Genomic DNA, 27,614 nt, shown 5'->3' with positions numbered 1-27,614 from the left:
AAAAAGGAAGACTTTTTTAAGGTAAATGCTATAACAGGAACAGACTGGAATTCAAACGGAACAAAAAGTTTTGAAATAAATAATCAACAAACTTACTTGAATATAGCTGATAGTTTCTTGCTGTGTAAATTTAAATTCACTAAGGCTGCGAATAATACTAATGCTACACTCGTAAATGATTTCTTCTGGAAAATGTTTGATAGTGTTCGCCTGTATATTGGAACACAAGAGGTTGAAGCGGTTGATTATGTCTCTGCTACATCTGAAATGATGAAATTTACACTATATTCGTTTGGTGATAGAATGGGTAAGGGAGCTGTTGAAGGTTTTATTCCTGATATGTCAACGGGTACAAACACAGACCCTGGTTATAGTCAAAGGAAGGCAATGTATAATGATGACACAAAACCAGAGAATAGTTTTACCGTAGCAGTACCTCTGAAAGGTATATTTGGATTTTGTGATTATGACAAAGTTTTGTATGGTCTTAAAATTAGATTTCAACTACAAAGGAAAGATAATGTAAATAGGTTGCTTTTTGGGGTTGAAAATGCTTTTGGAGACAACAATAAATTTGTTATTAATGATTTGTGTTGGTATATCAGTGAATATACTCCTAATCTTAAAACGGAAGAGATGTTAAATAGAAGACTTAACTCAAAGAAACCGCTAAATGTATCATACCTTAAAAGAAGATGTCAACACGTTAAACTGGAACACACTACCTACACTTGGAATTTGGGTGTTCTTCAAGGAAAGCCACGATACCTCTGGCTCATTTTTTAAAAACCAGATGGAGAGGACGGTACTAATAAGAATAATGCGCTGAGTGATAATGCTAAGGTGAAACAACTTCGGGTTTCTCTTGATGGCACATTTTATCCGCGAGATAGATTGGAAATTGATTGGGAAAAAAATGATTATGCGGAAGCCTACAAGTCTTACCAAAAGGTGTGTGAAAGCAACGGTAATAATGATCCTATTTTGGATATGGTTGCGTTTCAAAAACTTTATACAATCTATGCAATTGACCTGCGTTCTCAAAAGGAAACTATAAAGTCTAATCGAGTGGATACTTCTCTATACATTGAAAGAGGGGAGAGGTAAGAGGTTAATGCATATTGTTTGCTTTTGGAGGAAACAGAATTACAGATTAATACAGATAATGGTGTTATGGTTAATATCACATAGGTTTTTTCTCATAAATAAATGGTTGGGGTATATGTTAATCAAATCAATCTTAATAAATTAACATCTTGTATTCAAAATCAAAAGCCTTGTATTATTAATGTTAATACAATTCAAAGAAAAGGAGCTGTAAGAATTGATGTTTTACTCACACACACACAAGTAAAAACACTAAATGATGTTGGATCACTTAAAATAAAAATGACGAAACCTATGTTAAAGAAATATTCAATAGACGAGTCAAGAGGCGGATTTCTCCCGTTTCTAATTCCTTTATTTGCTGGTTTAAGTGCGGCGGGAGCATTGACTGGTGGTATTTCAGCAGCGGTAAAAACTGCTAACGAAAGGAAGGCACAACTAAAAGCTCAAAAAGAATTGGAAAGACATAACAAGGAGTTGGAGAAACAAATTAGTGGAAGTGGTGTAATTGTAGATTTTGCTCAAAAACTTGAAAGTCTACCTGATAAAGCTAGATTGTTGGTTGGAGATATGCTTTCCTCTATCGCTCAAGCGGGTGTTAAACTAACTAAACGGGGTAATGGATTGTATCTTTCTCATAAATAAATGGATAAATGGTTTAAACAATTTGGAAAGAATACAACGTCAAATATAGAACTAGCTAAGTATTGTAAAACACTAAAAATTGATAATGTGGTTATTTGTATGAGAGATGAATTAATACATATAAATAAGAATACAAAGAATATTATTATGAATTTAGACACACAGAATGGTTCTCATTGGGTTTGTATTCATAATAGTCAGGATAAATATTATTTTGATAGTTATGGTATGCCACCACCTGTTGAAGTAATACAATTCTTACAGAATGGTGTTTATCTAACATTTCAAGTTCAAGAAATTAATTCTAAATGTTGTGGTCAATTATGTTTATATGTATTATTTCAACTCAACAATAATGAAAATTTTTATGATATCATTTTTAATCTAATATAAATGAGTTATGTTGGAAAAGATGGTTCTATCTTTGGAAAATCCTCTCAGGATATTGATTTATCAAATTATTATACAAAGGCACAGGCTGAACGACAAAAATATAGTGCAAGTAAAAATATTAATATGAAGAATACTTATAAATTAATCAATTATCCAAACCCTACAGATGCGAATGACTTAATTAGATTAAGTGATTTATCACAATATATATTTTTAAAGAAAACAGCACGTTTTGTTAAACAAGTAAAATTTACAACCACAACACCTGGTTATACTGACCATACACCTTTCCTCATTGAATTTAACTACCTGCTTACAATTGAATTTTATAAAGAAGGACATATAGTTAATATGCGAATTAATAAATGGGGGTATGATATGCCTGATTTAGGGTATAATTGGTCTTTTTCAATAAACATAGAAGACCTACATGATTTTAATCAGTCTCGTAAAGAAGAATATTATCCACTTGGTGAGGATAAGGATTTATGTGGAAGTACAATTAATAAACAACAAATACATGGTTTTAAGAAAAGAAAAATATATGATAGTATAGCGATGGTTAGCATGACAAAGAAGGAAGGTCATGAGATAAGGATAGAAAGCCAAGGAATACAAACCAATTTGGTAGTGGGAAGATGGGGTGGTATTACCTGTCATAATATTAATCTCACATATATTTCTGATACATAAATGGCAGGAAGAAGACTACAAGAGAATTATAATTTTTGTATTAAAGGATACCTACAAGAAAAGGGTGCTCGGTATTACATACCTTATGATTTGGAGCATATACATGGGAATTTTGTCATTAAAAACTGGCCTTATACTGATATTGTTAAACCCACAAATAGAGACTTGTTTAAAATATTAAATAAAAATGAACTTCTCAAAGTTATGAAATATAAAACTCTTTTAGAAATCGTCAACAAATCTTATTGGTATCCTATTATGAGAAAAATAATTATAGATACAAGAATATCTCAAAATCCAGATGAGTATATGTATAATATTCTTTGGGGTTCAAACTCAAGGGTAGCAAGGGATGAGGAAGGAGTTGAAGAAGAGAAGGAGGAAAGAAAGAAAAAGGAGAAGAAGGAAAGGGAGAGGGAGGAGAAGGAGGAGAGGGAGAAAAACGAGAAGGAGGAAGGAGAGAAAAGGGAGAAGGAGGAAAGAGAGAAAAGGGAGGAGGAAAGAGAGAAAAAGAAGAAGGAGGAGAGGGAAAAAAAGGAGAAGGAGGAGAAGGAGGAGAGGGAGCAAAGAGAGAGGGAGGAAAAATATAAAAAGATGGAAATCAGTGAGATTCGTAAAAGATTGAGTGTATTACAGCAAATAAATCAATCTCAACGCACCGAAGAGGAAATTAAAGAATTAACAACTCTTATGAAGATAATGGTTTCAAAAATAACAACGTCAATGTCTTCAATTTCAGGGAGGAGATTTAAACGAGAAAGTGGTGAAGAAGAAGAAGAAGAAGGAAAAGATTATGTGATTGATGATGTTGGTGTCATTGACTTTAGTTAGTTTTTATTTGTAAATAAATGGAGGAGAGAGTGAAGGCATTCCTTAGGATTCTTTATGTTTTAAAAATTAAGATAGAAATGTATATGTTAAAAACCAAAAAGGTTTTGATACTCTGTCGGAATTTTTCTGATAAATAAATATGAGTTATTGTCTCAAATGTAAAAAGAAAACTAAATCTAAAAATATCTCTTATGTTAAAGCTAAAAATAATAGAGTTTATCAAAAAGGAATATGTCAAGTGTGTGGCTCTAAAAAGTGCCAATTCATCTCACCTAAAAGAGGAGGAGATATACAAAAGTTTCTGTCAGGAAGTAAATTTACAACAACTGGAATTCCAGGGGAATTACACCTTCCAGGGTATTCTTTCTGTGGTCCAGGAACAAACCTGGATAAAAGATTAGATGAGGCTGACAATCCTAAACCTTGGTCTAAACCTACAAATAGGGTTGACGAAGTGTGTATGAAGCATGATATTGCTTATGGGAAAACCACTACGTTGACTGAAAAACATAAAGCCGACAGCGAAATGTTGTATAAATTTGTCTTTGATACAAAATCCAACGTTGAGAGAGAAAGTTGATAGGTTTATTGTGAGAAATTTGATAAATGCTAAATTGAAACTTGGTCTTGGTTATTCCTCAAAAAACTATTAGGCTCTAATGATGTTATCAAGACTGAGGAGCTTTTGGCTGAAGAATTACACAAACCTATAATCACAAAGTTTAAAAGAAGGAAGGTTTATTCTAAATACACCGACCACATATGGTCCGCTGATTTAATTGAATTGAATAATGACAGGGGATACAGGTATGCTTTAACCGTTATTGATTTGAGGAGTAGATTTGCCTGGGTTGTCCCTTTAAAAAATAAAAGGGGTGATACTTTAATGTTAGCCTTTAAGCTAATATTTGATCGGGATAAAAGGAAACCAAAGAAGTTATGGACTGATGAGGGAACAGAGTTCTATAACAAAATATTCATGAAATTTCTTAAGGGGAAGGGTATTAAATTATACAGCACCTTTAATGAAGGAAAGGCAGTTGTTATTGAGCGTTTTAATCGTACTTTAAAAGAGAAATTATATAAAAAATTCACACAACTCGGTTCTCAAAAATGGGTGTATTTAATTCAGGATATTGTAGATAATTACAATAATACAGTTCATTCATCAACAAAATCAAAACCATTGGAAACATTTACAAAATTAGAATATGAAAAGGAGATTAATTTGAGAAAGCCCAAGTTTAAAGTTGGTGATATTGTAAGAATATACAAATGGAAAAGTCATTTTGAGAAAGGTTATACACAAAAATGGATTCGTGAATTATTTAAAATCATTGATGTAATGGATACAGTCCCTTGGACCTACAAATTATATGATTTAAATGGAGAAGAAATCTTGGGTTCATTTTACTTGCAAGAATTACAAAAAACACAAGTAAGCAGATAATACCCTTGAAAATAATAAATAAATAAATAAAATGTAATGGGGATACGTTTTTAAATCTGTGAACCCCAAACACAGAATCCCACAACTTTTTAGTTGGGGCTTAACTTTTGTGTGTGTATAATGGGGATACGTTTATAAATCTGTGAACCCCAAACACAGAATCCCACAACTTTTTAGTTGGGGCTTAACTTTTGTGTGTACAATGGGGATACGTTCTTGAGATCTGTGAACCCCAAACACAGAATCCCACAACTTTTCAGTTGGGGCTTAACTTTTGTGTGTGTGTGTATGTGTGAGTGAGTCATAATAATATACAAACCCTAACCCAACCCCATCCCTAACCCAACCCCATCCCTAACCCAAACCCATCCCTAACCCAAACCCATCCCTAACCCAACCCCATCCCTAACCCAACCCATCCCTAACCCAACCCCATCCCTAACCCAACCCCATCCCTAACCCAACCCCATCCCTAACCCAATCCCATCCCTAACACAACCCCATCCCTAACCCAACCCTAACCCAACCCCATCCCTAACCCAACCCATCCCTAACCCAACCCCATCCCTAACCCAACCCCATCCCTAACCCAACCCCATCCCTAACCCAACCCCATCCCTAACCCAACCCCATCCCTAACCCAATCCCATCCCTAACACAACCCCATCCCTAACCCAACCCTAACCCAACCCCATCCCTAACCCAACCCCAACCCTAACCCTCACATTCAAAATCCCAACCCTAACCCAACCCCATCCCTAACCCAACCCCATCCCTAACCCTCACATTCAAAATCCCACCCAAACCCTAACATAATCTTTCTTTTCTTCTTTTTTTTAAATACGTATTTCTTTTTTTTTTTTTCCTCTTCCTCCAATTCTGTCTTTCAAGGCTTTCAAGTTTGAAGAAGTAGAAATGGGAAGAAAGAATTTTCCAGCATTTTCTTCCTCGAACTTTCTTGATATTGCTTAAATCAAGCGTCATTAAATAAAGAACATTGTTCATTGCTTTAGAATCCAAAGAGCCTCCAAGAGGAACCCCACAGGTAGAGTCTCCAAAATAAAACCAACTTTCCAAGTTCCCAAGGTATAACCACATTCCTGTTGAGCCTCCAAGATAGGTATCACATTCCGAGTCATCAAAACAAAACCCCCATTCCGAGTCTCCAAAAATATAACCATCTTTCCAAGTCCCCAAGGTAGAACCACAATTTTCAGAAATATTGGGGGTTTCCGTGATAAGTCTCACATAGTATAACTGCGGACCATCAGGGAAAACTTCCCTTTCCCAATTTTTTAGGGTTTCTATGATGTGTCTCACATAGTATAACTGCGGACCATCAGGGAGAATTCCCGTTTCCCAATTTTTTAGGGTTTCTATGATGTGTCTCACATAGTATAACTGCGGACCATCAGGGAGAATTCCCGTTTCCCAATTTTTTAGGGTTTCTATGATGTGTCTCACATAGTATAACTGCGGACCATCAGGGAGAACTCTCCTTGCCCAATTTTTTAGGGTTTCTATGATGTGTCTCACATAGTATAACTGCGGACCATCAGGAAGAATTCCCGTTTCCCAATTTTCAGAAATTTGTGGGTCTCCAATGTATGACTTGTATTCTGACTCAAAGGTAGAACTTGTTCAGTGGGTTTTGTTTTGATAACTCACAACAAGTATCATCATGGTAAAACTCTTTTTCAGGATTTTGTGGATCTACAAGGTATAACTCTTTGGCTGGATCATCAAGGTAGAACTCGTTCTGGGGGTCTTGGTTGTTCAAAAAGTCTTCAAACAAAAAAATAACTTCATCCCAAGTTGTGTTAAAAGCAGAATTTTCATTTCGTATCTCAGATACAATTTCCTGTGAAAGAAAATAACAATGTATTAATTTAATACAATATTTTTATTTGTATAAATCAAGCTCTATGAATATTAAAATAAACTTTGTTAACTCTTACACGAGTCTCATCTAAAAAAAAAAAAAAAAAGGAAAAAAAAATTAAAAAATAATTAATTAAATAAATAAATAAATAAATAAATAAACTTACCTCCATTGATAAGAGGTTCGAGTCCAGTTCATCAATCTGAAGGTTGAGTTCTACACAGGTAGTAGGACTCCAAGGAATAGCAAAGTTATCCCATTCCATTTCGGCATAGTAGTCCATTCTCAAGTGAAGCAGAAAGCGTGTTTGAAAAAGCTTGTGTGGTCGGTGCCTTTTATAAGAAGGGCTGGGTGTGTGTCATTTCCTGTGGAAATTCCCTGGGCAAACCTGGGCGTGTCTTAACTGGAAATGATGTGATGGAAATTCCCTGAAAATGATGTAATGTATTACCTGGAAATGATACAATGCTGAAGAGTTTATAAAGTGGGTGGGACTTAGCAAAGTGGGTGGGGGCTTAGCAGAAGTGGGCGGGGCTTAGCAAAAGTGGGCGGAGCCTAGTAAAAAGTGGGTGTGGCCTAGTAAAATATGGGCGGAGCTTACCAAAAAGTGGGCGGAGCTTACCAAAAAGTGGGCGGCACTGGAGGCGCTCAGACAATAACATTGAGGGAGGTTTATCATTTTATTTTAGCTCAGTTAAAATATCTTGAGAAAGAACCAAACTCAAACATCTTTTTTGTTAATATATTAGATGGTGAAGGGAGTGGCAAGAGAATTAAATTATTTCCCACGCATAAACAAATATTTGTAGGGTCGTTGTTTGAGTGGGCCAAAGATGATTCACCAGATGATATTAAGAGTAAAAGGTTAAAAGGTCCATAAGGTCAGAAGGATCACAGGTTCACACAGAAGGACCATTGTTTAAGTGGTCTAATGAATAAGGATAACATGTCAAAAGGTTAGAAGGTTCGTAAAGAACAGGGTGAGAGAAATAGAGGTGTTTAGGGGCAATGAGGGAGGGGAAAAATTAACATGTAAGTCAATGGGAAAATGAGTGTCCCAGAAGCAACATATATACACTACTGAGGACCTCCATCCTTTGTTGAGAAAGCAGAAACAGCATGTCCAGAGTAGAGTGTCCAGGTCTGAAACCAAATTCATGATCAGAGATCAAGCCATTGGAGAAGAGGAAAGATTTCATATCTGAAGCAATGATGGATTCCATGACTTTGCTGATAATTGGGAGAAGGCTGATTGGTCTGTAGTTGCTGGGATCTGTTTTTACACCTTTTTTGTGCAAAGCGGTGATGTTGGCAGATTTCCAAGCAGATGGAAGATGACCTTGCGCAAAAGAGAGGGTGAAGAGAACAGAGAGAGAGTGAAAGAGCAGAAGAACAGGATTTTAGGACCCGTGGGCTGATGCCGTTAGGTCCAGTTGCAGAATCCGAGTCGAGGGTTGACAGAAACTTTTCCACCTTGTCAGGAGGAAAGGACGCAGAGTCCAGGAGCAGCTGGGTACGACTGGGTACGGTGGGTACAGAGAGGGATGGGTTTGGGACACAATATTTAGAGGCAAACACAGAGTTGAGGCATTCAGCTTTTTCACGTGCGGAGTCAGCCGTGTGGCCATTTGAGGTGAGGGAGGGGATGGAGGGGGAACAAACAACAAACAGATTTGACCAGACGCCACCAGGATTTGGAAGAGGGAGACAGATAAGAGAGTTCGGTCCTGAGAACGGAGAGATATTCTTTCCTGGCTCTCCTGAGGGTGGACACACACTTGTTTCGGGCTTTGTGAAAGGAAATGAGATTTCCTTCCGTTGGATTTGCTTTCCAGGAGACGAAAGCAAGTCGTTTCTGGGCAATAGACTCACCACAAGATTCCGTGTACCATGGACGGGAGGAAGGGTATGACAACAGAAGACGAGATGGGATAAATCTGTGCATGAGAGAGAGCAGTTTGCTTTGGAAGAATTCCCAGGAAGAATTTATGTCAGAGGCAGTAGAGATGGGAGACCAGTCCAGATGATTGATGGCTGCTTTTAGACCGTGCCAGTTGGCCTGAGTGAAATGCCAGACTCGCCGACGCTGAGGAGGCTCTCTGAGAATGGTCAGAGAGATGTCCACTTTAACAAGCACATGATCAGAAGAGCCGATTGGAGCAGAAGAAGAGCAGCAGACATTTTCAGGGAAGTTAGTCATAACCAAGTCCAGAAGAGAAGATGCTCCGTTGACTGAAATCCGGGTCGGGAAATTGACAGATTCAGTTCCAATGAGTCGCAGAAGTCCTTTGTGAGGTGCCATGGCTGGTGAGAGAGGTACCCACACCCAGCCAACTGGCATGGTGACAGTTGAAATCACCACATATGAGGAAGAGAGAGTTGGGATGGGTAGATAGGTGGTCCATATTCTCAGACAGCGAGATGTAGATGGAGTCATCACTGTTTGGTGGATGGTACAACACACATATGAACAAAAGGTGGGAGCGAAGGGGAAGCCGTAGCCAAAGGTATTCCTGGGGGTGAGGTGGAGAGAGGGCAGTGCAGGGCGAGTGAGGAAGAGAGTTTTTTATAAAGATAGCAACCCCACCTCCAGGACGAGGCTCAGGTCTATCATACCGGAGGAGGGAATAACCTGGGAGAGATACCAAGGAATCAGAGACATCATGAAGGAGGAAAGTTTCTGTTAAGCAGATCACGTCTGGTTTGTCAGAAGCAACCTGTATGGAGAGATCAGACAAGTTTGAGCGAAGGCCCCGGATGTTTGAGGTCCATACTGTTAAGGAAGAGGAAGGGGGAGCATCGGATACAGAACAGGGGGGGGGAGCAGTAGGGTAAGGGTAAGATGTAGGGTAAGATGTGTAAGAGGAGGAAGAGGTAGGGAGAGCTGTTGAAGGTGTGTCAGAGATTACAGAATAGCTTGGAGAAAGGGAAGAATGGGGCAGACAAAAGGTTTGATGGTGATTGGGAGAGGCGCAGTGAGGTGTTATTTGACGAGGGGGAAGAGCGAGGCAGAAGGTTGAGGGAGATGAAGGTGAAAGTTGGAAGGGGGAAGAAGCGGGGAGGATGCTTTGAGGAGGAGGGGTGAGAGGGGACTCTAGGAGGGGAGGAGCGAGGGAGAGCCTTGGAGGGGAGGGGTGTGGGGGGAGATTTGAAAGGAATGGGTGATTGGGAGGATTTGGAGGGGAGGGGCAAGGGGGAAGATTTGAAAGAGATGGGTGATGGGGATGATTTGGAGGGGAGGGGCAAGGGGGTAGATTTAGAGGGGAGGGGTGATGGGAAATGGGATTTTGGGGTGATGGGATTTTGAAAAATGTACGATTAATGGGAAACGAACATTTATTGCAAAATGAGTTTCTTGAGACATTCGAGTCAAAAATACGTTTGAGGACGCTGGAGGGAGGATGGAGTGCTGGGGAGTTTAGGGAATGAATGAAAGATGCACTATAAGAGATGGAATTTTTTTTTGGAATGAATAGATTTGGTGAGCAAGTCGAAAGCATCCTTTTATAGAAGAAGAAGAAAAAGGTGTTATAGAATATGACAGAATACAGGTCTTCAGGGGTCAGATGAGACATTTTTTAACAACGTGATCACAAACAACGTGGTCGAAGAACGAACGAACAAATAAGAACGAATAAACGAATAAGAACAGAAGGAAATGTTTTTTTTTTGTTTGTTTTTGTTTTTTGAGATTTTAAAACAAGGAAGTATGGGATGAAAAGACCGTGAAAAACAGAGACCGGAAAGTAATTGCAGCGCGATCGGAGAACCGCTGAGACAAAAACAAAGCCTCAAGCCAAGGTCGGACACGGTAGCCTAGTACTACACTTAGGCCTCAGAATACGCGATAAGAAATACCGACGATTCTGTACACAGGTATGAAAAACCAACGCCAATAATACTATTAAAGACACCCCAATAGGTACATACACCGAGAGAAAGATACAGTATCGACCAAAACACAATTGTGAAAAGTTACTTAACTTCGAAAGCGAGCGCGCATGGAACAGCTTTGAAGAGACGAGACCTCCAATCTTGCGCATGCGCAGAAACTTCTAATTGAACTTAAACTTCTAAGGTTTTGAAGTGCATAATCGACAAAGAAATGGGCATCCTTCTACTGCTGACATATACCGTCGTGGCACAATGTACAGACACAAACGCGCCGCAGCATACGCAGACAAACATGCTGCAGCGTACGTGGGGTCCCCCGTAAACGAAGAGCACGGTGGGGTGCTTTTGACTTGGCTGTAGGCCATGTGGCTGATACACCATGCCGTAGAGCGTGTGACCGGCTTTGCACTGAAAGCTGAACAGTTCTGGAGGCTGGTATTCCATGGGGCAGGCTACGGGCAGTACAGGAAGCGCATAGCAGAAGCAACATTAATACGCATGTCAGAAATAAAGCAATACAATTCAGCATTGCTCTGTATCCATGAAACGACAAAGGCGCATAGCGTCTTACCGGCTGGTTCGAGCAGCCGAGCCCAGGCGTAGAGTTGCCGACACAGTCCATCACTGTCACACTCAGCGAGCTGGTACAGCTGAACACTGGGAGAGCTGTCTACACAACTGAACTGCGTTACAAACAGATCCCGGTCCTGGAGTGACGGACAACGATACGCAGTTAGTGCAACCCGATGCTCATAGAATACCGAAATCCAACCATTAATGCAAAAAGAAGAGTTTCATAAAATCCAAGCCAAAAAGCTCAACCTTGCTGAGGGAGCAGCTGTGGAAATAGCCGGGTTGAGTGAGCCGGACTATCTCACTCGGCCGTTCATAGCTCACGGTGTACAGGTGATGCTCAAGCGGAGAATCTCGCGTCGCTTGGAAGTAGATGAGACCCCGGTTCTCATCCACCCATGTCTGTACACCGTGAGGAGTTTCAAATGTCACACTTGCAACAGGCCAGGCAGGAAGTATCAAGAAATACATTTTCCAACAAATATACAAACAAACAATCCCACCTGGGCTCCTTGCTGACCCAGAACTTCCCACTCTCCACTTGTAAGGGGAACCTCCTCTTTAAGGGGACATATAAAATCATCTACAAAGATACAGTGAAGAGGTTTATCAAACCACCATGGTAGGTCAACAACAAAACATACATGTCTTGCCCACTACCCAGGGATCAAAATAATGCACACATCACTCCCAATTCTCTAGTTCCTCGGTGATGGCACATCTCATACTGTGGCTGAGAAATTAAAGGACTGTGATAAGGACGCTGTAAATGGGAGGGGGTTTCGGAAAACTAGGTTGATAAAGTCATATTTACCTCAGCCACCAAACATGGATGGAGGTTATGTTTTCACCCCTGTCTGTCTGTCTGTTTGTTTGTCTGTCAAAAAGCTGTGGACGGATTTGGACAAAACTTGGTGGACAGATTGTGTGTGTGACAAAGATTAATTAATTTGATTTTGGTGAAGATCTGAATATGGATTCGGATACAATAATTATTTAATTTTCAAGTGATTCTTCACCATTGAGAGATCGGGCCAAAAGCGATATAAAAAAAACCAAAAAAAAAAACCCCACCTTTAGAGGCCATTTTTCCCCGCAAGCGGGGGTTGGCCTTTTTCGGGGACCGTGGTTGTTGTTGTTTTTTTGGTCCCCTTTTTGAAGCAAAAGTGATCAAATCAAGTGATTCTTCACCATTGAGAGATCGGGCCAAAAGCGATATATAGCACGATATTAAAAAAGTTATGAACGAGTTATGACTAAACTTGGTAGATGAGTTGATTGGGTGACAAGAACAAGCCGATTAGATTTTGGTTCAGGTCCGGATCCAGATCCGGCCTATCATTGGGATACAAAACAAACTGTTTGCGCTCTACCCGAGTGCCGTTCTAGTTTTCCTTGCAGGTAATACCAAAATATCAAAGGAAATCCCGTTACGTGATACATTTTGAATATTTACAAAAGAGGTGTAAAAACTCGAGGTATACAGCCAGCAAAAACATGTAAGTTATATACAAGACCAACTGTTGATAAGTTAAAACGTGACGTGCTGTCACCACTGGAAACAACCCGCATCACCTGCACTCACCACCGGTGGCAATAGATTGCTCTGACCATCTGTATTTGCTGGGGTAGAGGAAAGCTGTGATGCGATAGAGATGGCGAAAGCCCGTGCGTGGCTCATTGCCCCAAATGAACGTTATCTCATCGTTCCTTCTTTGGGGAAAAGTGTGAAAGACATCATGGATCTGGCAAATGTGTGCGGGAAGAAGCAATCAAATTGTGAAACTTTAGTGGGAAAATTGAAGAGCGCAATGTGAAAACAATGAAGTCAAACCCGAAGGCCATCGAACCCGCAGCGCCCATTTCAAAACAAAATGTATTTACATTTATCCACAAGCTCGTCTCCTCCTGGTAGATGACGTATGGATGTACGCTATCAGGGACAAGGCGCCGCCTCTCGGACAAGTCGACAGATGCCGGCACGAACATTGCCGGAGGAATTAACACAAGCTGGAGACGCTGCTGTGCCCGGTCCAGGAACACGGCCCAAACACTGCATTGAGAAACGTTCACAGCAGGTTCTTCAGAAAAAAAAAAAAAGGAATAAAAGATAGATTGTGCAAAGACTGATTTGAACACAGCTGTGATAATTTTCCAGCATGAGGTTGTTGGATTTGGGCTCGTTTATCAAACCCGTGTGAGAAACAAAGGCTTTGTGGTGCAAGCATCAATCAAGGGCAATGTCGGCCAGATCGGCGACTCACTATTTGCCGTCGTCTGTCCAACCTGCACGTGCTATGTACTCTGCACTTGGGAAAAGAGTGTGGAACAGGCAGACAAGCTCCTTGTCAACAACGTCTGTGATCTGCAAGGGTTTGAAAACTTTGTTAGCAAAAACTAAAAGGAAAATACGAAATAATTCAAAGTTGCCTGGCAATTGTATCAGACATACACACACATACAGAGATTAAGGCAATTCTCCGTATGTGTATGTCTGATAATTATAGAAATGAAAACAGCTGGACCAATCTCCACCAAATTTTGCACATGCGCTCGGGGTACAAAGAGCCAGGCCCAAAATAATCCCTCCCCCCTTGCCCACATGGGTGAGCAGACAATTAAAATTTTCACCTGTACATCTGGCACAGTGCATGTGGTTTACTGGCCTCTGCTGGAGAGAGGCAAGAGAGCAGAAACCATGGCAAAAGTAAATTAATGTGTGAGTAAAGGTTCACAGTGATGATCGATTTTTTTTTTTGGTATACAGGATCGAGGCTCATGAAAGAGCGAACATTTATCACACAGAAAAATCAAACAGACACACAAAACATATAATAAGGGTAGCGGTAGACAAGATGGGGAGAGAAGGGGAAGCACACAAACACAACATTTGAGAGCAGGGACATCGGGAGATCTGTGGGAGGGCTTGGGGGGGAGGAATGGGAGAAGTATAAAACACAAGGACACTGCAAGGACTTCCACGAAGGAAGTTGGTATTTCAAAAAAGTGAATCTGGGGTGAATTACCGGGGGTAGAAAAGATCAAGGTTTTGGATGGGGGAAGATAAGAGATGGTGGTGAACAGCTGTTTTAAAGACCTGGAGGGAGGATTGGGATTGAAGGGAGTGGGGGAGTTTGTTCCAGCAGAGGGAGAAAAGAGGAATGAAGAAGTGAAGGTGAGCAGAGAGTCTTGATTTTGGCAGTTTAACCATAAGAGGGTTGCAGGCAGATCTTGTGCGACCTGTAGGAATATTTGGGGGACAGAGCCCAGAGAGGGCTGGGGGAGCAAGGCCGGAGAGGAGTCCGTAGAAGACAGAAAGCCCACCAACCTGCCTGCGGTGAGTGAGTGAAAGGCCCTCGGAGTTAGCTTCATCGCGGGAGATTCCAATGATCCTAAAAGCTTTTGTTTCAACAGCGTGAAGCTGAGCTAGGTGTGAGGCAGGAGCACCGGCCCAGAGGGGAGAACAGTATTCCATTGAGCTGTGGATGAAAGCCTTGTATGTGGTGAGGAGCTCAGGTGTGCCAAGGAAGGACTTCGCACGACGGAGGATGCCCAGTCGGCGACTGGCTTTGGAGGCCAGATTTGAAATGTGGTTTTCCCAGGAAAGATCATGGCAGATAGTGAGACCCAAAATCTTGAGTGACAGAACTTCTTGGAGAGGATTATTCAGAAAGTGGATGGGAGGGTTGTCCAGTCGGTCTTTTCGGAGAGACATAGTAAGAGTATGAGTGGCTAATTTGAGGTGTACAGAGCGTGCGAGGAGAAGAAACACACAGGTAGTGACAGAATGCAGAAATCTGAAAGAATTGGAAGAAGGAAGGTGAAAGAGAAATTGAGGGAGAGTAGACAATTAGAAAAAGATAACAATTGTGAGTGAAAAAAAGAGAAAGAGCTCGAGAAGATTGAATGATTGATTGTGTGCTTTGCCTGAAGGCAAAGCATTGGCTGGCAAAGCAGTTTTTTGGCAATGGTCATGCTGGGTGGTTTGCCATTGCCTTCCCAGCAGTTGTTTGGGCAGGAATTTGGAATTTGTTGTGGGTGCCGGTGATATCTCGCCTTCTCTTCGTGAAGGGCACCGTGGGATCTTTAACACCCACCATCTACTTCCGGCAGATGGGATACCCGGTTAAACACCCATCCAAAGGATGGCACACATATTCATGAATCAATCCGCCTGTGAAACAGCGGGTTGACAGTTTGTGGATGAATCGAGATTCAAACTTCGGTGAAACTGATGTTAACTGCAACGCGTGTTTACTTACAAGTTTGACGTACTTGTGACGTGTTTACTTACAAGCATTTTTCCAGGATGTTATTGATATGTCAAATTATCTATAGATGAGTTTTAACTCTGGCGTTTGCAGGGAATATATACATTTTGAAACCATTCTTTGATTGATTGGTGCATCCAATAGCACAGCATCCTGTCATTTAAACAAGAATAACCACACCGGTCATAAAATTAAAAAAAATTGCCTCCTCTGTCCACTTTTGCCTCCTCAGTCATTCTGGGTACACAACATGCATTTTAAGGCCATGTTCCCTGCTAGAGCGGGGGTTAGCCTTGCGGTCCCCATGACAATCTTCTCCATTTTGCCCTATTTTCTGCATCTCTCCTTGTTAACCCCCTTGCCCGCATTTCTTCTTCCACCATCTTTAGCCAAGTCTTTCTCGGTCTTCCCCGTCCTCTACTTCCTTCTACATTAACTTCCATCACTCTTCTCAACCAGTCACTTTCATCCTTCCTCAATACATGACCAAACCATCTCAACCTGTTCCTCTTCACAGCATCAATCACAGGCAATATTCCCATCATCTTTCGCAATTCATCATTTGTCTTCCTCTCTCTCAACGATACTCCGCACATCCATCGAACCATTCGCATTTCCACCCTTTGTTGCTGCTCTACGTTCATTACCCATGTCTCGCTCCCATAAATCATAACACTTCTCACACATGCAGCATACACCTTTCCCTTCAGCTTCAGCGACACTCTCCTCCTCATCAGCACGCCACTCAGTTCCTGAAACTTCTTCCATGCACATCTCACTCGAGCAACCGTTGCCGAGTCTGATCCACCTTCTCCATTCAGCATGTCTCCGAGGTAGCAAAATGTTTTCACACCTTCCAGCTTCACGCCGTCTCCAAGATCCAACTCAACATTTCCTCCATCTGCAGCTCCCTCTGTGCACACCTTACATTTGAATGTAGCTGCCACACTGGTTAATGACCCTCTCAGACCACTACATTTTTGATGAACCCACTCAGCACACATTGTTGTACACATTGTACTCCATACATTCCTTCCACTTGTTCATCTTTTCCTTCAGTCCATCCATACTTTCCGCAATCAACACCAGATCATCTGCATACAACAACTCCCACGGCAAACCCTCCTTTACGGTCTGAGCCAGCACCTCCATCACAGCTACAAATAGTAGTGGACTTCGTACCGACCCCTGATGCACTCCCACCTTCACCTCAAACTCACCACTGTTCCCGTCCTTCGTCCTTACAGCTGTGCGTGCTCTTTTGTACATTGCCATCACTACTCTGATCAACCATTCCTCCACTCCTAACTTCCTCAATGCCCATGTTAATACTTTGCGTGGAACCCTATCGAATGCTTTCTCCAGATCAACAAACCCAAAAAAACAACTTCTTCCTCTTATCCATGTACTTCTCCTGCAACTGCCTCACAATGAAAAGCGCATCTGTCGTTCCTCTTCCTGGCATAAATCCAAACTGCATTTCGTCGATCTTCACTTTCTTCCTTATCCTCCTCTCCAACACCCTTTCCAATACCTTCATTCCATGCTCCAATAACTTTATCGCTCGGTACGAGCCACACTCCAGAGGGTCACCTTTCCCCTTGTATAGAGGGACGAGGGTACGGGTCCTCATATACGTGCGAGTGAATTGGCTTTAAAAATCTGGTAACGGCCGATTGGGAAACACATTTAATGTGCTATTAAAAGATCAACTCGACACATCTCATCCATGTCACCCTCCCGACGATCATATCAGAACAAGCCGATTCATCACACGGTCACACATTGTTTAACCCCAATATGAGGCTGTTCAAAAATTGCGTAATTATATTTTTGATAAAATCTAACACCCCCTCCCCCCAACACCATGTAATGGCCCATATAATGCTAGGCCAGACACCTCTCCACCCCTACCCCAAGATATTATGCAACACTTGAAGACATCTGCCCCCTGAACCTCCCCCCCCCCCCCCCTCCCCCAACAAACCCCCTTCGAATGAACACTAGACACAAACAAGGCCAATGGAAATCTAATCCAACAAACTCAGGGATAGAATTGTGAGGAGGGATAGATCTGGAGGAAGGATAGAAAACAATTTCTGGAGTGTTGAAAGTTCCCAAGAGCACAGTGAGCTCCATCATTAGGAAATGGAAAGAATATGGAACTACCCAGACTCTTCCTTGAGCTGGCCGTCTGACCAAACTGAGCAACCAGGTAAGAAGGACCTCGATCAGGGAGGTGACCAAGCACCCGATGACCACTCAGACAGAACTACAGAGTGCCGTGCCTGAGATGGGACAACCTGCCGGAAGGTCAACAGTCTCTGCAGCACTTCACAAATCTAGGCTTTATGGGAGTGGCTAGACTGAAGCCATTCCTGAGAAAAAGGCACATGAAAGACTCGGAGAGCATGAGGCAAAATATACTGTGGTCTGACGAGATGAAAATTTAAAAGCGCCAGGTCTGGCGCATACCATCCCAACTGTTAAGCATGGTGGTGGCAGCATCATGCTATAGAGATGATATTCAGCAGCAAGGACTGGGAGACTTGTAAGGACAGAGGGAGCAATTAATGGAGCCAAATACAGGCAAATATTTCAGAATAACCTGCTTCAGAGTGCAAAAGACCTCAGACTGTGGCAAAGATTTACATTCCAACAGGAGAATGATAGCAATAATTCAGCCAAAGCAACACTGAAATGACAAGAATGTGAAGGTCCTTGAGTGGCCCAGCCAAAGCCCAAAGCCCAGACTTGAGTCCCATTGAGAATCTGTGCAAAGACTTGAAGATTGCTGATCACCGACACTCCCCATCCAACCTGACAGAGCTTGAGCAAATCCTCAAGGAAGAATGGGAGAAACTCTCCAAATCAAGATGTGCAAAGTTGATACAGACATACCCAAGAATACTCGAAGCTGTAATCACTGCCGAGGGAGCTTCCACGATGTATTGATTCAGGGGATTGAATACTTATTTGCATAAATTCGATATTTCTGTATTTCATTGTTATTATTTTGTATTTCATTGGAAAGGAAAGCATGGAGAGATATTCGATAGTGTATTTCATTCTGTATATTGTTATTATTTTGCAAAGATTTCTAAGAATAAAAAAAATTCCACTTTGACATTATGGGGTATTAGGCCGAAAAATATATATTTCCGGTCTCTGGTCAGCTCGCGCATCGATTTGGACCCTGCGTGTCAACAATTTTTTTTTCTTTCAAATTTCCAACGTCTACCTACAACAGTCTATATAATATAGAGCACATCATAAATTATAGGGCACATTAAACATAAACAATGCCGCGCCGCCTCAAGTATTCGCGTATATTCGAGTATGAAATATTCACCTCATTCGAGAGTGAGGAGCCATATAATGTATGCATGTTGCCGGGCCGGCGCGCTATCTCGGGAAATACGGGTCTGTGAGGGTCGCCATTGGTATCGACGTTCGCGCACGGTTCTCCCCTACAAAACTCCGTTTAGTTTGTCCAAATCCAACCGGCCGTTCCAAAGATACGAGTAGTTTTGTGTGCCGTGCTGTCATGAATCCAATCGGCGGGATATTGTCATTTATTGAAATGAAGACGTTCTTTGTCGGGTTCGTGTGAAGCAACCAGAAGGGCGAGAGAGCTGCGGGTGGTCTCGTTAGTTAGGCCTGGATCCTATCTCGTTTGTCATGAAGTTGTAAGTGTCTGTGATAATGTGGTGGACTGGGAGAAGAGATCGTGGGAGACCATCGGCATGGATTCAAGCGCTCCCGCGTTAGCCGTTTAGCCCAGCTGCGAATGCGCCGATTTGAACCACACCATACAGCCCATCTGCGCATGCGCGGCTTTGATACACATGCAGCGTGTCATCCCTTACACGAAGATTGGTCCAGGGGTGTAGTCATTTGTGCATGCGCGGTTTTTTCAGCATTCAAATGCTTCGGCAATCGCCTGTTAGACCACTTGGGCATGCGCAGTGTTGACGTGATCGACGCATTGGAATGTTTGACGGTACAGCGAGGCGATCTCGAGAACGAAATGGCAGTCTATAATGTGCTTGAAGAACTTAATAATTTTCAGAATAAATACATTTTAAAATAACTTAAGCTTGTGTTCATTATTTACAAAAAGGCCGACCTGTCCCATTGGCTGTCTTTAATTTCTCTCTGGACGGCGCCACGGCAGATGAGCAAGGCATGAGGACACAAAAAACAACACCTTTATATGTGCAATCCATGCTTTTCAAAAAAAGAAAGAAAAAAAAAACCGCATCGCCACATCAATTCTGGAACTTTGGTCTGACTAGAGACCAGCAATATATTTTTTTCGGCCTTATGTGTATCAGTGACCAAAAAAAAAAAAATCTCAATTTTATCCGTTTTAAATTCAGGCTGCAACATAAATTGTGAAACAAAAGTCAAGGGGTGTGAATACTTTCTGCATGCACTGTATATGTATGTATGTATGTATGTATGTATGTATGTATGTATACACACACCAAAGTTGTGTATTGATAGTAAAGATGGTAAAATGTACACAAAAAAAAAAAAAAAAAAAGCAAGAAAAACGAAAGGGTGGGAGACAAAGGAGAACCTCACTTTCAAAATGTCAAATAGTGTGCAACGTTAAGCCTACATCATTATACTGTTATTGGTCTTATTGAATATCTCTCCATACTTTCCTTTCCACCAACTAATGCAAGAAAAGTGGTCAGTGAAACTTTATTAAAATTAATGGAAAAATTACAGCGACACACAGTCTTTCCAAAGGTTTCCTCAGACAAAGCAACGAGGCAAGAGGGAGAGTGAAGGTATCTACATAATGTGATGAGCTGTGCTCAGAGGACTGGGTCAGAAATAGTCCCGGAAGCATGAAACCAGGCAGTGCGTTTATCCATACCGCAATCCATTAGCATCAAATATTTATCAGTGTGCTTCGGGATTATATTCCTCAAATTACACTTCACTAGGGTGAGCGACCGAGAGGGCTCACCGTGCCATCGACGTTGGACTTGAACTCAGACATTCGGAGCGTCACCGTCACGTTCTTCGTTCCTGAAAAATGGAGAAAATCAGGATGACACCCAAAACGAAAACAAATAGGAAAGAAAAATGAAGCTAGCACAACGCCATTACAGAGGCATTGCCATGTGACTGTTTCGACTCACCCGCACGTGGGTAGCGGAAAGAGTCTGACTTGCGTTCCTCCAGTGCAGGTGCAGGGATATGAATGACCTCCACATTGGATTCGTCAACCTCCTCATACAAAATCCGGATAATTTTATTGCCAGCAGAATCTGAGTTAAAAAATAAATACAAAACTTCGATCAAGGCAATGTGCATGGAAGAAGTTTCGGGAACTGAGTGGCGTGCTGATGAGGAGGAGAGTGTCGCTGAAGCTGAAGGGAAAGGTGTATGCTGCATGTGTGAGAAGTGTTATGATTTATGGGAGCGAGACATGGGTAATGAACGTAGAGCAGCAACGAAGGCTGGAAAGGGTGGAAATGCGAATGGTTCGATGGATGTGCGGAGTATCGTTGAGAGAGAGGAAGACAAATGATGAATTGCGAAAGATGATGGGAATAGAGCCTGTGATTGATGCTGTGAAGAGGAACAGGTTGAGATGGTTTGGTCATGTATTGAGGAAGGATGAAAGTGACTGGTTGAGAAGAGTGATGGAAGTTAATGTAGAAGGAAGTAGAGGACGGGGAAGACCGAGAAAGACTTGGCTAAAGATGGTGGAAGAAGAAATGCGGGCAAGGGGGTTAACAAGGAGAGATGCAGAAAATAGGGCAAAATGGAGAAGATTGTCATGGGGACCGCAAGGCTAACCCCCGCTCTAGCAGGGAAAATGGCCTTAAAATGCATGTTGTTGTTGTTGTTGATCAAGGCATTGATGAACCAATCGAGCATAGTTTCCAAAATCATATGGTACATTACAGCAATATTTTTTCCCTTTACATCAGGGACAAATGGCCGTGCAAAGCAAAACCTCACTCACCTTGTGATGCTACTGGACAGCACCAGTACGCTGTGTACCTGTCAAACTCTTCCTGGATCACAAACGATGCCACACCGGCAGATTTGGGTTCCAAAAGACAGCTCCCTGCAGGAAATGAGCTGAGAGCTAAAGTCAAAAACTCAAAACACGACTAAATCTGCCATCAGGCCAACGACAATAAGCAAGTGTAACAAATCATAGTCGTTATCAGTGACTTCCTGCATTTGTTTTGCAAGAGTAATTTACAATAAAGATTGTGATGAATAATGCAATTGTAATCGAAAAAGTTGGAAAGCAACACAAGTAGCATTTGTAGAGCGCATAGTCCCACCTCGCGCGCTCATTCTGTACACAAATACTATCGTTAACTGAACATGCTACGATTATGGCCCGCTGTTATTATGGTCCATATACCAATATCATTCATGCACCCTATGACGTCACATACACTGCCATTATCTGTAGCTTTATTGATTACGAGCAGAGGTACACCGCACCATGTATGCAACGAATTTAGCATTTAGAAAAAGAGCCAGGTGCTATGTATAATTCCAATTAATTAATCACATACATATTTTGCCTCATGCTCTCAGACTCTTTCATCAACGAAGGCTGGAAAGGGTGGAAATGCGAATGGTTCGGTGGATGTGCGGAGTATCGTTGAGAGAGGAAGACAAATGATGAATCGCGAAAGATGATGGGAATAGAGCCTGTGATTGATGCTGTGAAGAGGAACAGGTTGAGATGGTTTGGTCATGTGTTGAGGAAGGATGAAAGTGACTGGTTGAGAAGAGTGATGGAAATGAATGTAGAAGGAAGTAGAGGACGGGGAAGACCGAGAAAGACTTGGCTAAAGATGGTGGAAGAAGAAATGCGGGCAAGGGGGTTAACAAGGAGAGATGCAGAAAATAGGGCAAAATGGAGAAGATCGTCATGGGGACAGCAAGGCTAACCCCCAGTCTAGCAGGGAAAATGGCCTTAAAATGCATGTTGTTGTTGTTGTTGTTGTTGCTCTTACTCTTTCATGTGCCTTTTTGCAAACTCAAGGCAATACTCCCTATATATAATGGAGCAAGTGTTTGTATGTAAGTAAGTATGTATGTATGTATGTTTGTATGTATGTCCGCTCTTCACCCATTGGTTGCACAGCTGACCTGACTCCACCCACAAATGTAACCTGAAATACTTAACCCAAAGTAGCCAGAGGACCCAAAAGACCCAAAATACCCTCCCCTCACCCCCTCAACACCACCCGAAGGACCTACAAGACCCAGAGGACCCAAAAGACCCAGAGACCCTAAATACCCCAAAAGACCCAGATAATCTAAAAGTCCATGACGACCCTTAAAGACCCAAGAGAACCAGAGGACCCAAAAGATACTCCAAAGACGCTTAAAGACACCAAAGACCTAAAAGACCCCAAAGACCTAAAAGACCCCGAAGACCTAAAAGACCCCGAAGACCTAAAAGACCCCGAAGACCTAAAAGACCCAAAATACCCCAAAGACCCCCCGGAGACCCAAACTACCCCCGAAGACCCAAAATACCCCCGAAAACCCAAAATACCCCCGAAGACCCAAAACAACCCCGAAGACCCAAAACAACCCCGAAGACCCTTAACAACCCAGAAGACCCTTAACAACCCAGAAGACCCTTAACAACCCAGAAGACCCTTAACAACCCAGAAGACCCTTAACAACCCAGAAGACCTTAACAACCCAGAAGACCCTTAACAACCCAGAAGACCCTTAACAACCCAGAAGACCCTTAACAACCCAGAAGACCCTTAACAACCCAGAAGACCCTTAACAACCCAGAAGAACCTTAACAACCCAGAAGAACCTTAACAACCCAGAAGACCCATAACAACCCAGAAGACCCTTAACAACCCAGAAGACCCTTAACAACCCAGAAGACCCTTAACAACCCAGAAGACCCTTAACAACCCAGAAGACCCTTAACAACCCAGAAGACCCTTAACAACCCAGAAGACCCTTAACAACCCAGAAGACCCTTAACAACCCAGAAGACCCTTAACAACCCAGAAGACCCTTAACAACCCAGAATACCCAAAACAACCCCGAAGACCCTTAACAACCCCCCCCCCCCCCCCGAAGACCCAAAAGACCCCAAAGAACCAAAATACCCCAAAGACCTTTAACAACCCCAAAGACCCTTAACAACCTCGAAGACCCAAGAGAACCAAAAGACCCAAGAGAACCAAAAGACCCAAGAGAACCAAAAGACCCAAGAGAACCAAAAGACCCAAGAGAACCAAAAGACCCAAGAGAACCAAAAGACCCAAGAGAACCAAAAGACCCAAAGAACCAAAAGACCCAAGAGAACCAAAAGACCCAAGAGAACCAAAAGACACATGAGAACCAAAAGACCCAAGAGAACCAAAAGACCCAAGAGAACCAAAAGACCCAAGAGAACCAAAAGACCCAAGAGAACCAAAAGACCCATGAGAACCAAAAGACCCAAGAGAACCAAAAGACCCAAGAGAACCAAAAGACCCAAGAGAACCAAAAGAGCCAGAGGACCCAAAAGACTTTGAAGGCCCAAAAGACCTTGAAGGCCCAAAATACCCCGAAGACCCAAAAGACCTAAAATACAAAAAGACCTCGAAGACCCTTAAAGACCCAAAGGGTCGAAAGACCCAAAATACCCTGAAGACCCAAGATTTGTTTTGCAAGACAAAGACCCTTAAAGACCCCAAAGACCAAAAAAAAAAACCAAAGACTGAAAAGACACAAAGACCAAAAAGACCCCAAATACCCCAAATATCCTTAAAGTCCCCAAAAACTCCAAAGAATGAAAAGACCCCAAACACCAAAAAGACCCCAAAGACTGAAAAGACCCCAAAGACTGAAAAGACCCCAAAGACTGAAAAGACCCCAAAGACTGAAAAGACCCCAAAGACCAAAAAGACAATCAAGGGCCAAAATACGCTTAAAGGGGAACCCAAACGCAAACCATTGGCAATCATCACGGTCCAATTTGAAGGGAATTTTTTTATTTGCCAATCACAAAGTGCCGAAAAAACCCTAGACTGTCGATTTTCGAGATTGCCAGTGACGTCACATTGTGAACTCACCCTGATCCTGACGGTGACGGTACATAGAGAAACGGCGTATTGCGAGCTCGTATTCCGATACCGATTGGGGATGACGGAGAGGGGTAGGGGGCGGGCGTGTGGGGCGGTCATGGGTATTGTTAGCTAGGGTGACGGTTGACGGGGGAGTGTGGGGGAAGGTGGAGTGGGGTTGTTATGCATACTGTTAGCTCGGGTGACTCTTGATAGGGGATTGTGAGGAGATGGTGGAGTAGGGTAAGGGGTGTGGGGTGGTCTTGGGTATTGTTAGCTCGGGTGATGGCTGATGGGGGGTTGTGAGGGGATGGGGGAGGGAGGGGTAAGGTGGTCATGGGTATTGTTAGCTAGGGTGAAGGTTGGAGGATTGTGGGGGGGATGTGGAGTGAGGTTGGGGGGCCGGGGGGGGGGGGGGGAGGAGGGTTGTGGGGTTGTTATGGGTATTGTTAGCTCGGGTGACGTTTGATGTTTGTTTTGTTCTGTAAAATTGAGATGCCTCAAAAACCACGCATGGTGCCTCCACGCATGGCTGGCGGACTTCCTCTCTCGTCGTAGTCAACGTGTGGCCCTGAATGGGTTTCTCTCATCTCCTCTTCCTGTTCAGGCTGGAGTTCCCCAAGGCAGTGTTCTGGGCCCTGTGCTTTTTCTGGTCTTCATCAATGATCTCTCTGACTCTCTTGAAAATCCTCTCTATCTCTTTGCTGATGACTCCACTCTCTGCCGCTCCATTCCTCATCCCTCAGATCGGCAGTCTGCAGCCTCCTCACTCTCTGCAGACCTGGACAAAATCACAGACTGGGCAAACAAGTGGAACATGTCTTTCAATCCTGACAAATCTCACACTCTTACGATGTCTCTCCAAAAAGACAGACTGGACAACCCTCCCATCTATTTTCTGAATAATCCTCTCCAAGAAGTTCTGTCACTCAAGCTTTTGGGTCTCACTATCTGCCATGATCTTTCCTGGGAAAACCACATTTCCAAGCTGGCCTCCAAAGCCAGTCGCCGACTGGGCATCCTCCGTCGTGTGAAGTCCTTCCTTGGCACACCTGAGCTCCTCACCACATACAAGGCTTTCATCTGCAGCTCAATGGAATACTGCTCTCCCCTCTGGGCTGGTGCTCCTGCCTCACACCTAGCTCGTCTTCACGCTGTTGAAACCAAAGCGTTCAGAATCATTGGAATCTCCCGCGATGACGCTATCTCCGAGGGCCTTTCACTTACTCACCGCAGGCAGGTTGGTGGTCTTTCCATCTTCTACAGACTCCTCTCCGGCCTTGCTCCCCCAGCTCTCTCTGGGCTCTGTCCCCCAAATATTCCTGCAGGTTGCACAAGATCTGCCTGCAACCCTCTTATGGTTAAACTGCCAAAATCAAGACTCTCTGCTCACCTTCACTCCTTCATTCCTCTTTTCTCCCGCCTCTGGAACAAACTCCCTCACTCTCTTCAATCCCACTCCTCCCTCCAGGTCTTTAAAATGGCTGTTCACCACCATCTCTTATCTTCCCCAATCCAAAACCTTGATCTTTTCTACCCCCACTAATTTCACCCCAAATAAACTTTTTTGAGGTGACTTTTGTCTTCTTTCCTGGAAGTCCTTGGTGTCCTTGCGTTTTATACCTATCCTGCCTCCCCCCAGGCCCTCTGCCTCCCACACATCTCCCGATGTCCCTGCCCTCAAATATTGTGTGTGTGTGCTTCCTCCCTTTCTCTCCCCATCTTGTCCACCGCTCCCATTTTAATATACTTTGTTTACTTGTTTGTTTGATTTGTTTGTTTGATAAATGTTAGCTCTTTCACGAGCCTCGACTTACAAAAAAAAACAAAAAAAAAAAAACAAGGACACAAGTTGAACAGAAACCAGCAAGGGCAATATTACCAAAGGAAATCAGCATGAAATCCAAGTCAAAGTCGTTGTGCCAGCAGAAAATATCCGATGGCAGAAAAATGCGTTGCACGCCTGGAATAAGATCGCCCGTAGGCTCGGCTGTAGGGCGGGGTACTCTGCTAGTAATAATATTAATGCAAATACAGTCGGGCCCCGCTGGTCGCGGGTTCCGCATATTCGCGGTTGATAAAATGTGACCCGTTTCTCTATTCGCAGAAAAGTGTCCCGCGAAGTTGCGGTTTTTATCTGGCATAAAAAAAATAGACGAGGCGCTACCTTGACACATTTATAACACCCATCTTTTACCAGCCATGTACAAAGCAGCTGGACACGCAAAAAAAATTCTATGAGCCGCGAGCATGACCTGCTTGTACATTCGCTACGGTGTGCTTCGCGTTTTCATGGCTTTCACAGATTATCGTCGACATTCGCAAGATTTACTTCACCATTTGCGCATTTTGCCTTGCCATTCGCGGTTTGTCCCCTCTATTTGTAGATTTTCACGACTCAGAAACCAATCCCCCCTTTTTCCATCTATCTATAATTCCAGTAATCTCTGTTTGTACGTTTGTACGTTTGTACGTCTGTACGTCTGTACGTCTGTTTGTCTGTGACCGCTGTTTCTCGACAACCACGGGTCCGATATACTTTTAACTTGCCAGGTATATTGCTGGGGACCCGAGGATGTGCCTTTTCAAGGTTTCATATTAATCGGACAATTACTTACCGAGCTATGTCCAAAAAACGATTCAACCAATCAGAGAGCAGCGAACGATCGCGTGTGCCGAACGTGGAGGACACACTCTGCCTCGGATGGCACATTTGAGAGCGTATTCATTTATTTCACGTTTGCAAACTATGTTGGCGTTAAACTATGTTTTAAAACTAATAAAACCGAATTTGC

General features: G+C 42.8%; 1 protein-coding gene across 4 annotated transcripts in view; it reads right to left on the bottom strand.

Moving 5' to 3' along the window:
* DPP9 (dipeptidyl peptidase 9) overlaps positions 1 to 27,614 on the bottom strand; it is a 92,261-nt gene that overhangs the window by 44,418 nt on the left and 20,229 nt on the right. For 2 of the 4 annotated variants that reach the window (XR_013622632.1, XR_013622633.1), the window contains 10 exons: positions 21,732 to 21,836; positions 20,899 to 21,027; positions 20,724 to 20,785; positions 13,733 to 13,833; positions 13,353 to 13,521; positions 13,044 to 13,213; positions 11,972 to 12,051; positions 11,718 to 11,870; positions 11,467 to 11,602; positions 11,202 to 11,347 (listed from right to left, as the gene is read on the bottom strand). Coding sequence is in view for 2 of the 4 variants with exons in the window: in XM_078773029.1 (XP_078629155.1) it covers positions 11,202 to 11,347; positions 11,467 to 11,602; positions 11,718 to 11,870; positions 11,972 to 12,051; positions 13,054 to 13,213; positions 13,353 to 13,521; positions 13,733 to 13,833; positions 20,724 to 20,785; positions 20,899 to 21,027; positions 21,732 to 21,836 (1,241 nt within the window). In the remaining 2 variants the exon portion in view is untranslated. The remainder of the gene's footprint in view (positions 1 to 11,201; positions 11,348 to 11,466; positions 11,603 to 11,717; positions 11,871 to 11,971; positions 12,052 to 13,043; positions 13,214 to 13,352; positions 13,522 to 13,732; positions 13,834 to 20,723; positions 20,786 to 20,898; positions 21,028 to 21,731; positions 21,837 to 27,614) is intronic. The other 2 variants (XM_078773029.1, XM_068108600.2) reach the window with 1 other exon arrangement.

The sequence above is a fragment of the Myxine glutinosa genome, chromosome 2, assembly GCF_964187855.1.
Source record: "Myxine glutinosa chromosome 2, kmMyxGlut1.1, whole genome shotgun sequence".
NCBI classification, from domain to species: Eukaryota; Metazoa; Chordata; class Myxini; order Myxiniformes; family Myxinidae; genus Myxine; species Myxine glutinosa.
The sequence above is the reverse complement of the archived record's forward strand: the minus strand, read 5'-3'. Positions and strand labels throughout refer to the sequence as shown.